The sequence below is a fragment of the Ruditapes philippinarum genome, unplaced genomic scaffold, assembly GCF_026571515.1.
Source record: "Ruditapes philippinarum isolate M1 unplaced genomic scaffold, ASM2657151v2 ctg895_1_1_1_1, whole genome shotgun sequence".
Taxonomy (NCBI): domain Eukaryota; kingdom Metazoa; phylum Mollusca; class Bivalvia; order Venerida; family Veneridae; genus Ruditapes; species Ruditapes philippinarum.
The window spans coordinates 83434-95929 of NW_026856197.1; the positions used below are offsets into that span (position 1 = coordinate 83434).

General features: G+C 33.2%; 1 protein-coding gene across 1 annotated transcript in view; it reads right to left on the reverse strand.

Annotated features, from left to right (window-relative positions):
• Nucleotides 1-12496, reverse strand: part of LOC132745748 (putative ferric-chelate reductase 1) — a 57765-nt gene that overhangs the window by 19190 nt on the left and 26079 nt on the right. Inside the window, exons 7-16 of the mRNA XM_060734718.1 lie at nucleotides 11219-11396; nucleotides 8836-8942; nucleotides 7762-7947; nucleotides 6774-6869; nucleotides 5743-5941; nucleotides 4063-4176; nucleotides 3393-3511; nucleotides 2744-2830; nucleotides 1267-1338; nucleotides 565-664 (exon numbers count right to left, since the gene is read on the reverse strand). Coding sequence (XP_060590701.1) covers nucleotides 565-664; nucleotides 1267-1338; nucleotides 2744-2830; nucleotides 3393-3511; nucleotides 4063-4176; nucleotides 5743-5941; nucleotides 6774-6869; nucleotides 7762-7947; nucleotides 8836-8942; nucleotides 11219-11396 — 1258 coding nt within the window. The remainder of the gene's footprint in view (nucleotides 1-564; nucleotides 665-1266; nucleotides 1339-2743; nucleotides 2831-3392; nucleotides 3512-4062; nucleotides 4177-5742; nucleotides 5942-6773; nucleotides 6870-7761; nucleotides 7948-8835; nucleotides 8943-11218; nucleotides 11397-12496) is intronic.

Genomic DNA, 12496 nt, shown 5'->3' on the forward strand with positions numbered 1-12496 from the left:
TAACATTATTTGTTTCTGGTATAAAAAAAATCAGTATCAGCAAATTGTCATTTGACAGTTATTTTTTCATAATAATTAAACTACAAGGGCCGTCATTGCAGTAAGCATTTCTTACATGGCGCATTGAGTCACACAACCTAAACCTAAAAATCATGCAACAAATCGCTTCAGCTCAGGTGATTTGATCAATTAATGCACGTTTTCTTCCCTGTTAATGTGTACTGGCGTACCTAGTTTTTATGCAAGAATGTAGTATATTCACAGCAAGCATAACAAAAAATGATGTTTGTAAAAGGTCTCTGGATATTTTTAAAACTGCTTGTATGACCATGTTGCAAAAATTGTCTGTTCATTCATATAAATGTCGTCTTTTTTGGGCAAGGCAGATTCCATCTAGCCACTTGTTAATAAGCCATAAAATGTCTATGAAAATTGCCCAAGATTTGTCCATCTTTTCCCATTTGTTGTATATAGAAAATTATCTGTTTTACTTTAAAACTTGTTTGATCATTCAACATTACTATTAAATTAAACTTATTTCAGCACAGGAAAAAGGAAACTTACTTCCACAAACATAAGCTGTTACACCAACAGTGATATGAGCAAAGTTGAAGTATGGTCGTTTTGGTGTATTTGGGTGTGGTCTGAACAATGCCATAATAGGCTGCAAATATAAATAAAACAAATCAAATAATATACAATATATCAATATACACAGAAAACAGGGCGAACATTGACTATCAAATTGCAAGCCATACACTAGAAACTTTATACAAGAGGGCCACGATGACCCCAAGATTGCTCACTTGAGATACCTTGCTAGACACTATCACAATTCTTCAATGCAGAAGTAAATAATTATGTCATATATGGTGCATCATTTTGACCCCAGCTGCATATCTTATAAAATGTATGTATTTATAGAGCTCTGCAAGGAAGTGCTTCATGCCAAATATCTGATTTCTAAACATTCAAGATTTACAAAAGACAAATGTGTTTCCCTTTTATTGTCTATATAAACAAGGGACAGGATGTGAAGTGGTTGCACACAGTGTTCAAGCGAGAAAAAATCGTTGCAAATTTGACAAAATGGTTACATGAATATTTACAACACTGGCATGACTTTTAGGCTAAATTTATTATCTTATTTTGTAAACTTGACAATTTTTTAACTATTATGATTTTTTAATTTAATTCATATAAAAATAATTATGAAAATCACATGAACTAGGGAATAGCACTGCTTTAAACCTTGTTTTTACTTACATTTACTGTTGCTAAACACATTACAATTATTCCTAGTATAGGATGAGCTTTCTGGAAGTTAGTTCCAACAATCTGAAAAATATTTGAAGAAGTAAAGGTCTTGGTCAATAAACTAAAACCATATCCAAACATTTATATTATGTTATGTATGATTGAATTGAATTAGCAACAGTATAAGTTTTAACGAAGCAATATGTCATCGATTTGAGACAACCATCCAATAATCAATTATTATAAGTAAGTTAAACTGATATTTATGTGCACATGATTTTCTGTCTACAAAAGTGGTATACTCATTTAAATTCACAGAACATGTATTTATCTATATATCTAAAAGGCCAATTTTCTAACAGAGTATGATATACTAGTATTTTGTCTATAAGATTGATTAAGCTGTCTTTGAATTCTATGAAACAGTGATCAAAGTAATACACTTAATATAGATTTTTCATTTTTTGGTTTAAATTTAAAACAAATTATTTCATCTATTGCAATGGCCATTTTCCCATTAAATGGTATACATTTTTGTACACTTAAGTACATATATAAATAGAAAAATGAAGAAGAGACAAACACACTTTGTTTAACATTTTCAAACATAATTTGAAAAATCATGGCATATACATATACTTTGTAATTATACAAATAAATCTCTTGCAGGTCATGGTTTCAATACTCAGCAATTTGAAGTTTCTGTCAATTATAGGTATTTAATGGCAAATAGTTAAAAATCAATTTTAAAAAGTTAAAAGCTAAGCATACTATTACGAATATTGAAATTGAAGACATTTTCTGGAAGAAGGCAAAAAAAGAAACACTGGAACTTAAGTCCACAGAATTTTCTGACACTTTACATGATTAAAGAGAATGATGCTTGAAACAAATGGATGAAAAAGAAAATTGGGGGTTACAATTCTACTTTGAAAGATATTACTCTTTTAGGTCATTTTCAGGAGCAGATGATTCAAAACAATCCATCTTTACCATCTTTAAACAGCATTGTATCTTTCAGTACCACATTGCTTTCTATCTGCCCATTTAAGTTATTTGTTTCTTGCCTATGAGACAGGATTATCAACCCTTTGCACTGGTGCTAGAAAAATACTGTCGTACACCCCCATGTAAGACAAGTCTCATGCTTTAAATTACATCATTCCCATGTGCCTTTTATGAATAAAATTGCGCTCTTAAAATGACCTCATTGTAAATTCATACACTACTATAAGCAGCAGAGCCATGCTACCATAATAAACAGCTACCCTGGATCTAGATATTTCCGTCTGTACCAGCTGATGGTGTAAGATTCTTATAGTTTAAATTTTGTAAAATATCCATACTGTGATACATTGTAAAAAAAAGCATTATTAAATTTTAATGTTTTCAACTTTAAAAAAAAAATACATGTACATGAATAAATTTCAAAAATGTTTAAGTTACTGAAAATGGGAATTAATTTTAATAAAAAGATAGAACAAACCTCGGAGTAACCACCAACATGTACAAATATAATAACAGCAGCGGCAGCTGTCAACAAGAAAACTGTCACCATAGCCAATCTGTGTAACTGTTATATATAAAACAAAATGAAAATCATTGATTTACATTAATTTGATCCAGGCTATTTTTTGTTATTAAGAAGCTGGCTTTAAAAGTAAATAAAATACATACAAACTCAATTATCTTTTGATGATTTCTATAATATCTTTACTGAAAGTCACAATATGCCTAAGAAATGAAACATTCTTACTTCTTTAGAAAGGCAAACATGAAATTTAATATATTTAAATAATGATTATGGAGCAAGTTAGATGCTTGTAACCTGAAGTAAGTAGCACTAAATGTAAAAGAATGTGTCATAAAAGTAGCAAAATGTAAACAAAGTAGTAATTTGACTTCCATACAAATTACTAAAATTATCACTATAATTGTACAGACTGCCGAAAAGGAGCAGATGAACAAAATTAATGGTTTAGGTAATTTGCCAATGAGTAACTTTTTGGAAACTATAAAATTATACCAACAATAAAAAGCTTTTGAGAAATATAAATAAAAGAATTTCTGAGACATATTCTGAAGTCTTTATTATAAAGGTCAGATATTGCTCAAAACAAATCCAAGCCACTTACAACAAACCAACGTTTCTGTCCACACCACTCCATGCCTTCGGGCCAGACAGTCTTGTAAAATCTTGCCATGAATATACCACAGTTGGCGAAGAATATCCATGCAAATATCATTAAAATGCCTGAAAACATGTAAAAATTTAGGTGAATTTCTTTCTTCAATGAAACAGAACAGATCCGATTAACCCAAAAAGCTACATTATTATCATGCTGCATTATGTAAAGGAAGCCCCTGGGGTTTTCCTCCAAGCAAATCATTTTAGCGCATTTACTGAATGAACCATGTTAAAATGATGTCATTTTAAAAAAAGGGGAAATAAATGCTCAGGATGACCTCATTTTGCCCCTTGTTATTAAAAGTTATAAAATTTTATTGCTAAATTTTAAGAAAAAAGTTATGGATTGAAATGAAATTTTTAAATTTCCAAAGAAAAAAATATTTATGCGGTTAACCAAATTTTAAAAAATGAAAATAATATTTTCAAATTGCAAGAAAAACCCTATCAAAAGATGTGTTTCCCGGGTTCGGATCCGGGAAAACATTTCATTCCAAACTGCCAATGGGCGGTTTAAATCGATAAACTCATTAACTGCAAAATGGGCGGTGTCCCCTTGGGACGTATATTCCTATCTGAACCGCAACATATGACAGATATTATTAATCAACATTTACCATGGATGATAATTCTGTCCTTTGAAATAGAAGCGGCACCAATGTCTGTAAAACTCTGGAAATCAGCTGTCTGCGATGATATTACTGGATGAGTTTGATGTTTGTTCAGATTACCTGAAATATGTTAGGCATAAATGAGCAGTGTCACGACAAAACCAATGTAGTGCGTTTACGACCAGCATGGATCCAGACCAGCCTGCGCATCCACGCAGTCTGATCAGGATCCATGCTGTTCGCTTACAGACCCTATAACAAGTAAAGAAAGTGATAGCGAACAGCATGGATCCTGATCAGACTGCGCGAATGCGCAGGCTGGTCTGGATCCATGCTGGTCGCAAACCCATTATGTTGGTTTTGTCATGGCACGGCTCAAATTATTATTCTGATTTCATATTTCAAAACTATGAAATTTTCAGCAGTACTTCTGAAATTTCCTGATATTGCCAAGATACAAACATAAAATTTCCACACATAGCCTCTACAAAAATTAAAAATTCCTAATACTTAATCTATAGTGAAACATAAAAACATAAAGTACCTCTTCAAACATAAAATGTCTACAGTCACTATACCATGTGCAATTTAATGAGAATGACTTTACAAAAATGAAGTTCTATCACATACAGCACAAATGTTCCTCTGCAAACATGAAAAAAATTGACTGGGTCTCCTCAAAATATCATATATTTGTATAAAATAAAACGAAACAAAAAAAAAACACTTTTATTTATAGCAAAGTATTTAACTAGGTTTATTTTGGATCAACTAACAATCACTTGCTGTACCTATAACTGACTTTTAAAGATCCTGTAACACAATATTTTTTATGGTTTTATATCATAAATGTGATGCTTAAATTAAGGTTTATCAATTTTGTAAGTTCCAAAACATTATTCCTAAAGCTATTACTGAATTTAACATTTCGTGTATATAAAGGGAGATAATAAAAAATCTATTTTCTATAAAGTCTTAGTCAATTTTTTCAAAAAGAAATAAATGCATATATTTTAATGATTACATATATGTACCAATACATGTATTTGCTGTACATAATTTACATATTCTTTGGTGTTTGAAAATTGTTTTATAAGCATAATTATATACATATATATAATTTCACTTAAGTGTGGTATACAATCCTCCAACTTCCCTTCGTGGCGTGCACAACACATGCATAGGTCACACCAGATGGGTGACCTAGTTAGGTCACTTAGCTGGTGTGACCTAAACAACGGCGAAGGGTGTGGCCCTACAAAGAGCTGCTGCTCCCAGAAGAGGTGCCTTTCCTCCTATTGTCTACTGCGTTCTAGAAGCGAAGAACTGGGTCCTAGAGAAGATCTACAACAAAAGACGGCATGAGAAGGCCTCCACTGTGGCTCTACGATCAGCGACGTTGCAAGCAAACTAAGAAGTCCTCCATTGCAGGCTCTACGACCAGCGATGTAACAGAGGCAGATAGTCTGGGACATATGGCAAAGCCGGCACCCAGTATAAATAAAACTAAAAACACACACTGGTATACAACCTCAATTACAACATACAGGACCTTTAAGCCTGGAAATATGCAAAGAAAGGCACACATTGTCTTCCTTCTCAGTTAAATCTAAGAAGTTGCCATATGAAACATGAAACCTTATTTAAATCAAAAACTAAATTAAAGACAATAAAGTATTTCATTACCTCCAATAGCAGTTCCAAATGCATATAATAAATTAAAGTCTTTGTTCATATCAAAGTATCTTGAGGCTGATGGATCAACTGCTCTTTTCTTACGTCCGTTCATGTTTGAAACTTGGTTGAAAGTCTTCATTCTCGAAAACTGACATTTTAGTATGCCGTCCTCATGAGATGCTTTTATACTACTGAGTCCAAACTGAGGCTGTAAAAAAGATGACTTCAGTAAAAAAATAAACAGATGGCGTTATGAACTTATGAAAGAGTGCACACATCTATAGGATGAGAAGATCAAGAAATGATTTAGCTTAGTGATATTAAGTCTCCTTATTTGAAAATTACTCAGAATTACATTCTTCTTTTACACATTACTCAGAATAACATCCTTTATGAACAAATTACTCAAAATTACATTTTTTATTTACAAATTAATCAGAGTTACATCCTTTATTTTCAAATCTATTGCAATCTCATTCTTCTTTTATAAATTACTCAGAATGTAACATCCTTTATTTAAAAATTACTCAGAATTTCATTCTTCTTTAACAAATTACTCAGAATTACATTGTTCATTTCCAAATTACTCAGAATTACATTTTTCTTTAACAAATTACTCAGAATTACATTGTTCTTTTCCAAATTACTCAGAATTATATTCTTCTTTTACAAATTACTCAGAATTATATTCTTCATTTACAAATTGCTCAGAATTACATTGTTCTTTTCCAAATTACTCAGAATTAAATTCTTCATTTACAAATTACTAGGAATAACATCATTTATTTACAAATTACTCAATATTTTACAAATTACTTGGAATTACATCCTTCTTAAATTTTACAAATTACACAGAATTACATCCTTCGTTTTCAAATTACTCAGAATAACACCCTTCTATACGATATGAAGTTATATGACATTCACCAATTTATTTCACCATATGTATGTCACACTTAAAACTGGCCATGTAGTCTTTTTAAGCAAATTTGTACCTCTGAACTAAGCCTGAATTAATATACATTCAATAGATACATTACCGTCGATAATCTTTTATTATTTCTTCCGCCATTGTATGAGACATAAGCAGACACTGTATTATCACTGGATACACATTCAAAAACACTGTCATCACCCTGTTAATGATACAGATAAAAAACTTTAGATTTCTTCAAAACAGCCATAAAATAAAAGAAAAGGTCCATGTCATTGTTTAGTTTGGTTTTCTTTATCTATTTAAGTTGCACTTACTACAATTAAAAGTCATCAAAGGACATATCAACACAGTAATAACAAGTAGCAAAATAAATCTTATGTGGCACAACTTCTTTCGAAACATATGAGCGGCTTCCAACAAAACCAACATAATGGGTTTGTGACCAGTATGGATCCAGACCAGCCTGCGCATCCACGCAGTCTGATCAGGATCCATGCTGTTCGCTTACAAACCGTATAACAAGTAGAGAAGCTGATAGCGAACGGAATGGATCCTGATCATACTGCGGGGATGCGCAGGCTGGTCTGGATCCATGCTGGTCGCAAACGCACTATGTTGGTTTTGTCATGACGCGGCTCATTTTTTAAAAATAAGTTTATAAAATTACCTTACAAATGAATTGCCAAATTCATTTTTTACAAAATATATGTACAAACAATATACCCATTTATTAGTGCTTTATTAAATAACAATATTATAAACACATAATTTTATATAACTATTATAATACATCATATTAAATGAGTGTTAAAGTTTAATACTAAATTTATTGAACAAGCTGAAAAAAATTATATTATGCTAGCCTTTGGTGAGCATAATATTGTTTATATAACAAGTTCAATAAATTAAGTCATGAAACTAGACGAATAAAATATTCTATTTATCACATATTAAAAAAAAAAAGATTTACAGTTTAAAAGAGGCATTTTTCATTGACGCACCTGTAATGTAACGCAAACATTAGCGTGCTTTGAGTAATAGAAAGAACATTGAAACAGTCAAGGCTACCTGAGTTGTAGCTCAAGTCTTACCATTTTTTTATCTTTGGATAATCCAATGGCACAGAACACATTGTTTCCTGGACGTTTACAGGTCAAGGTAAAATCTATATTATCTCCGTTTTCCTTCCAGGTCAATAAAAATCCACATGATCCACTATCTTTACAATCATGGTAACATCCAAGACTTTCTCCACATTTACTGTCCTTCTTTATCATCTATTTATATATTTCATAAAAATAAGGTCAAAGGTCAAGGTCAAATATAATGTATATGAATTTTGTTTATATATCTGTCACAATGTAATAAAATAACATGATGTAACACAATACCATGTAAAAAAGACATCATCATAAATACACAAAGTTTCTTTAACAGAAAGAGAAAAATACCTAGTGGTATTCATTCCTCACCAAAATTTAACAGAATGTTGAATTTGTCATCTCTTACATAAAGATATTCTGTTGATAACACAATAACAATGATTGATTGATTGATTTTCTTTAGAACGGGCCTTTAAGGATAACCTACAAAAGTGCAAACACTTATTTCCAGTAGGGTCCTTACCTCACCAGACTCTAGAGACAGCTATGACATACAAGGGAGTCCCTAGCTCTTATTGAATAGTTCCCTTGGTTCTTTTACATGCCCAGTGTATAGCACTGATACATGCGAGGATTACCTGGGTTTCTTACCAGTTAACCTCTAGGTAGGTGGGAAACACTGAAAGTGTCTCTGAAAAATCCAAAGGGTGTTACCCAGCCTCGAACCCGGAACCTCAGGAGTGACAGTCAGTGGTCTAACCTACTGAGCTATCGCTTTTTTTTGATGCACTTAAACTCCTATTTGTTTTACATACATACCAGTATTTAACATTGCTAAGTTTATATAGCTTATAGCCCTCCATTTAAAAATGTCTTATAAAATACATAAACCTATAGCCCTTCCCCCTCCATTAAAAAGATTTCTTTATCAAAAAAAGATATAATAATGCACCCTAATTACAATGATAATGAGTATTATTACTTTCTTTAGGCCATCATAATTTATACTTCCTAAAGTAGATATCAATGAAATTGCTATAAAAAAATTCAATTGAAACTTACCCCTGTTTCTCCCATGGCTGGTGTGGTTCCAGTGTCTGTACTAACTGTAAGGAAATCTATTCTGGATGTTGAAAATTTTGGAGACTCACTATGCTTGACTTTATTTCCTTTGAAAAGAACAAGTAATAAGTGTTAAGGAAACATACCGGTAGATTCTACGCTTATAGAAAATTGTCATATTTTATTGCTTTCATTATTAAATCAGATATGAGCCGTGTCTCGACAAAACCAACATAATGGGTTTGCGACCAGCATGAATCCAGACCAGCCTGTGCATCCGCTCAGTCTGATCAGGATCCATGCTGTTCGCTATCAGTTTCCTTACTTGTTATAGGGTCTGTAAGTGAACAGCATGGATCCTGATCAGACTGCGCAGATGGGCAGGCTGGTCTGGATACATGCTGGTCGCAAACCCATTATGTTGGTTTTGTCGTGACACGGCTCATATATAGGTATTCTATAGGAAAATCAATGTTGAAGTTACCAGTATACACCCAGACCAGCCATTATGTCTTAATACAGGTAAACCTGTGAATAAAGGCCATCCATGTGGAAGACCAAATACGACTTTTATATTATAAACAAATGATATTAATTTGGAAGTTAGTTTATTCTAATTAATAAATGATGGGTTGTCAAGGAGTGTTCTTAATGTACAGTGTGATCTTTATGAACATGTGGTCTTATACACAGGTTTGACTGTACTGCTTGCAACTGCAGTATTTTCAAACAAGAGGGCCATGATGGCCCTGAAGTCGCTCACCTGTACATAGGCCCCCGGAGCAGGGCCAGTTTAAAGCCCGGGGCTTTTATTTGAACAAACTTTGTAGACAACCATTAGAAGATGTTTCATGCTAAACATCTAAGGTCTAGCTCGTTGGGATTTTTAAAAGAAGATTTTTTAAAGTTTTTTCTTTACACATATAGTTAAAAACAATGTCACACCTGGGGCAGGGCCAGTTTTGACCCCAGGGCTTTTATTTGAACAATCTTTGTAGACACTTACTAGAAAATGTTTCATGCTTAATATCTAAACTCTAGCTATTCGGGTTTTTTAAAAGAAGATTTTTAAGTTTTTGCTATACTCGTATAAGGGAAATCAATGTCCCCCGGGGCGAGGCCAATTTTGACTCAAGGGCTTTTATTTGAACAAATTTTGAAGACACTCACTAGAAGATGCTTCGTGCTTAATATCTAAACTCTTGCTATTTGAGTTTTTTCAAAGAAGATTTTTCAATTTTTGCTATAGTTTTACACATATAGGGAAAATGAATGACCTCTGGGGTGGGGCCAATTTTGACCTCAGGGCTTTTATTTGAACAAAGTTTGTAGACAATCACTAGAAGATGTTTCATGCTTAATATCTAAACTCCAGCTATTTGGTTTTTCCAAAGAAGATTTTTTAAGTTTTTCCTATACACATATAAGGAAATTTGGAAAATCAATGACCCCCAGGGCCGGGCAAATTTTGACCCCAGGGCTTTTATTTGAACAAACTTTGTAGACACCCAATAGAAGATGTTTCATGCTAAATATCTTAGCCCTAGCTCTTTTGGTTCTTTAAAAGAAGATTTTTTAAGTTTTTGCTATATGTATAAATGGAAAATCAATGACCCCCTTGGGTGGGGCCAACTTTGACCCCAGGGCTTTCATTTGAACAATCTTGGTAGACATCCATTAGAAGATGTTTCATGCTAAATATCTTAGCTCTAGCTCTTTTGGTTCTTTAAAAGAAGATTTTATAAGTTTTTACTATATGTATATAGGGAAAATCAATGACCCCCTGGGGCGGGGCCAATTTTGACCCTAGGGCTTTTATTTGAACAAACTTGGTAGACACCCATTAGAAGATGTTTCATTCTAAATATCTTAGCTCTAGCTCTTTGGGTTCTTTAAAAGAAGAATTTTTAAGTTTTTACTATATGCATATAGGGAAAATCAATGACCCCCTGGGGCGGGGCCAATTTTGACCCAAGGGCTTTTATTTGAACAAACTTGGTAGCCACTCACCAGAAGATTTTTCATGCCAAAAATCTAAGCTCTAGCTCTTTGGGTTTTTTAGTAGAAGATATTTTAAGTTTTTTCTTTTGGTTGCCATGGCAACCAGAGTTCTGCATGGACTTAAATTCTTTGAACAATTTTCAAAGGTGACCACCAAAGGAATATTCCTTTGAAGTTTGGATGAAATTGGCTAAGTGGTTTATGAGGAGATGTCATTTAAAGTAAAAGTTTACGGACGACGGATGACGGACGGACGGACACCGGACGAAAAGCGATCACAAAAGCTCACCCTGTCACTTTGTGACAGGTGAGCTAAAAAGCAAGGCAAGTGCATTGCTAAAATATATAGGATAAAGGTTTCTAAGTCATTATAACACTATACCTCCTGAAGCACTTCCATGGGCAACCAGCAAGTACCATGTTTTGGTCAAACTGAAGAATGTATCATCTTCATTGGCTGATGCCATACCCGCAAGATCGGCACTCTTTTTTCGTTTGAACGTACATGATAAAATACCATTATTGTATGATCCACTGACAAGGGTAAGTCCATACTGTTGCTAAAAATATATTAAAATGAATAGAAAAACAAAATCATTGCATATCTTGGTCTATCAGATGAAAAATACAGTTGACTCACGGTAACAGGAATTTCAAGGGACTGGGCATTTCACTTCAAGAGAAACGGAATTTGAGTAACATGGATCTGCTGCCATTAGTTTATATTCATACATTTATACAAACATTCGTAACAATGACATAAATGCAATCATATCAAGGTGGTCAAATACTCATCAGTAGTAATATAAAGCACATGTTTACAATAAGCAATCATGATAATTCATTCGATTAGAAGCACAATTACACAATAACACATTTATTCAAACAACAATATTTTTAATGCTTGGAGAATGTGCATTAATCATCAGACAAAAACGAAACAAAAGTAGCAAATTATAATTGTGAACCGGAAGTATATATTAATGTATGCATATGTTTGTTTGATTGTGTTTTACATCACACCAACACAGTAGTGGAGGAAGACCTCAGGTGCCCTTCCATGCATTATTTCAGGCATAAACGGGCACCCCAGTAGAACCACCAACTTTCCATAAGCTAGCTGGATAGCTTCCTCACATGAAAGAATCCAAAGTCCCTGTTGGAATTCAAACCAACAGCAGTGAGAGGCAAGTGGTTTAAAGTCAACGACCTTAACCACTCGGCCACGGACGACCCATATGCATACTTAAAATGATGGAACATTAATTACACAAATGTCATAAATGTTGATAACACACATCAATAACTAGGCTATTATTAGACTAACATCTGTCAGACTGGCATGAGTCAACTTTCTTAAAGAAATGTGTTAGACCAATTTAGTCCTTAAGTCACTTTTATGACGTGTAAATATAAAACATAATGACCAACAATTGATATTACTACGAAACCTGGGAATAATGTTCGACTTTAATTGACGGGACCAAACATTCCTTTAGACTAAACAGGAGTGTCAGTAAGTCAAAATTTGACCTAAGCCGAGTTTAAGTACAAAGATAAACAGAAATTTGATGGGACTTTAGAAATTCTTGGACTAACGTGGAATTTTGAGTATAGGTGCTTTGGACATTCATGCAGTCTCCGGCCTAAACATATACAG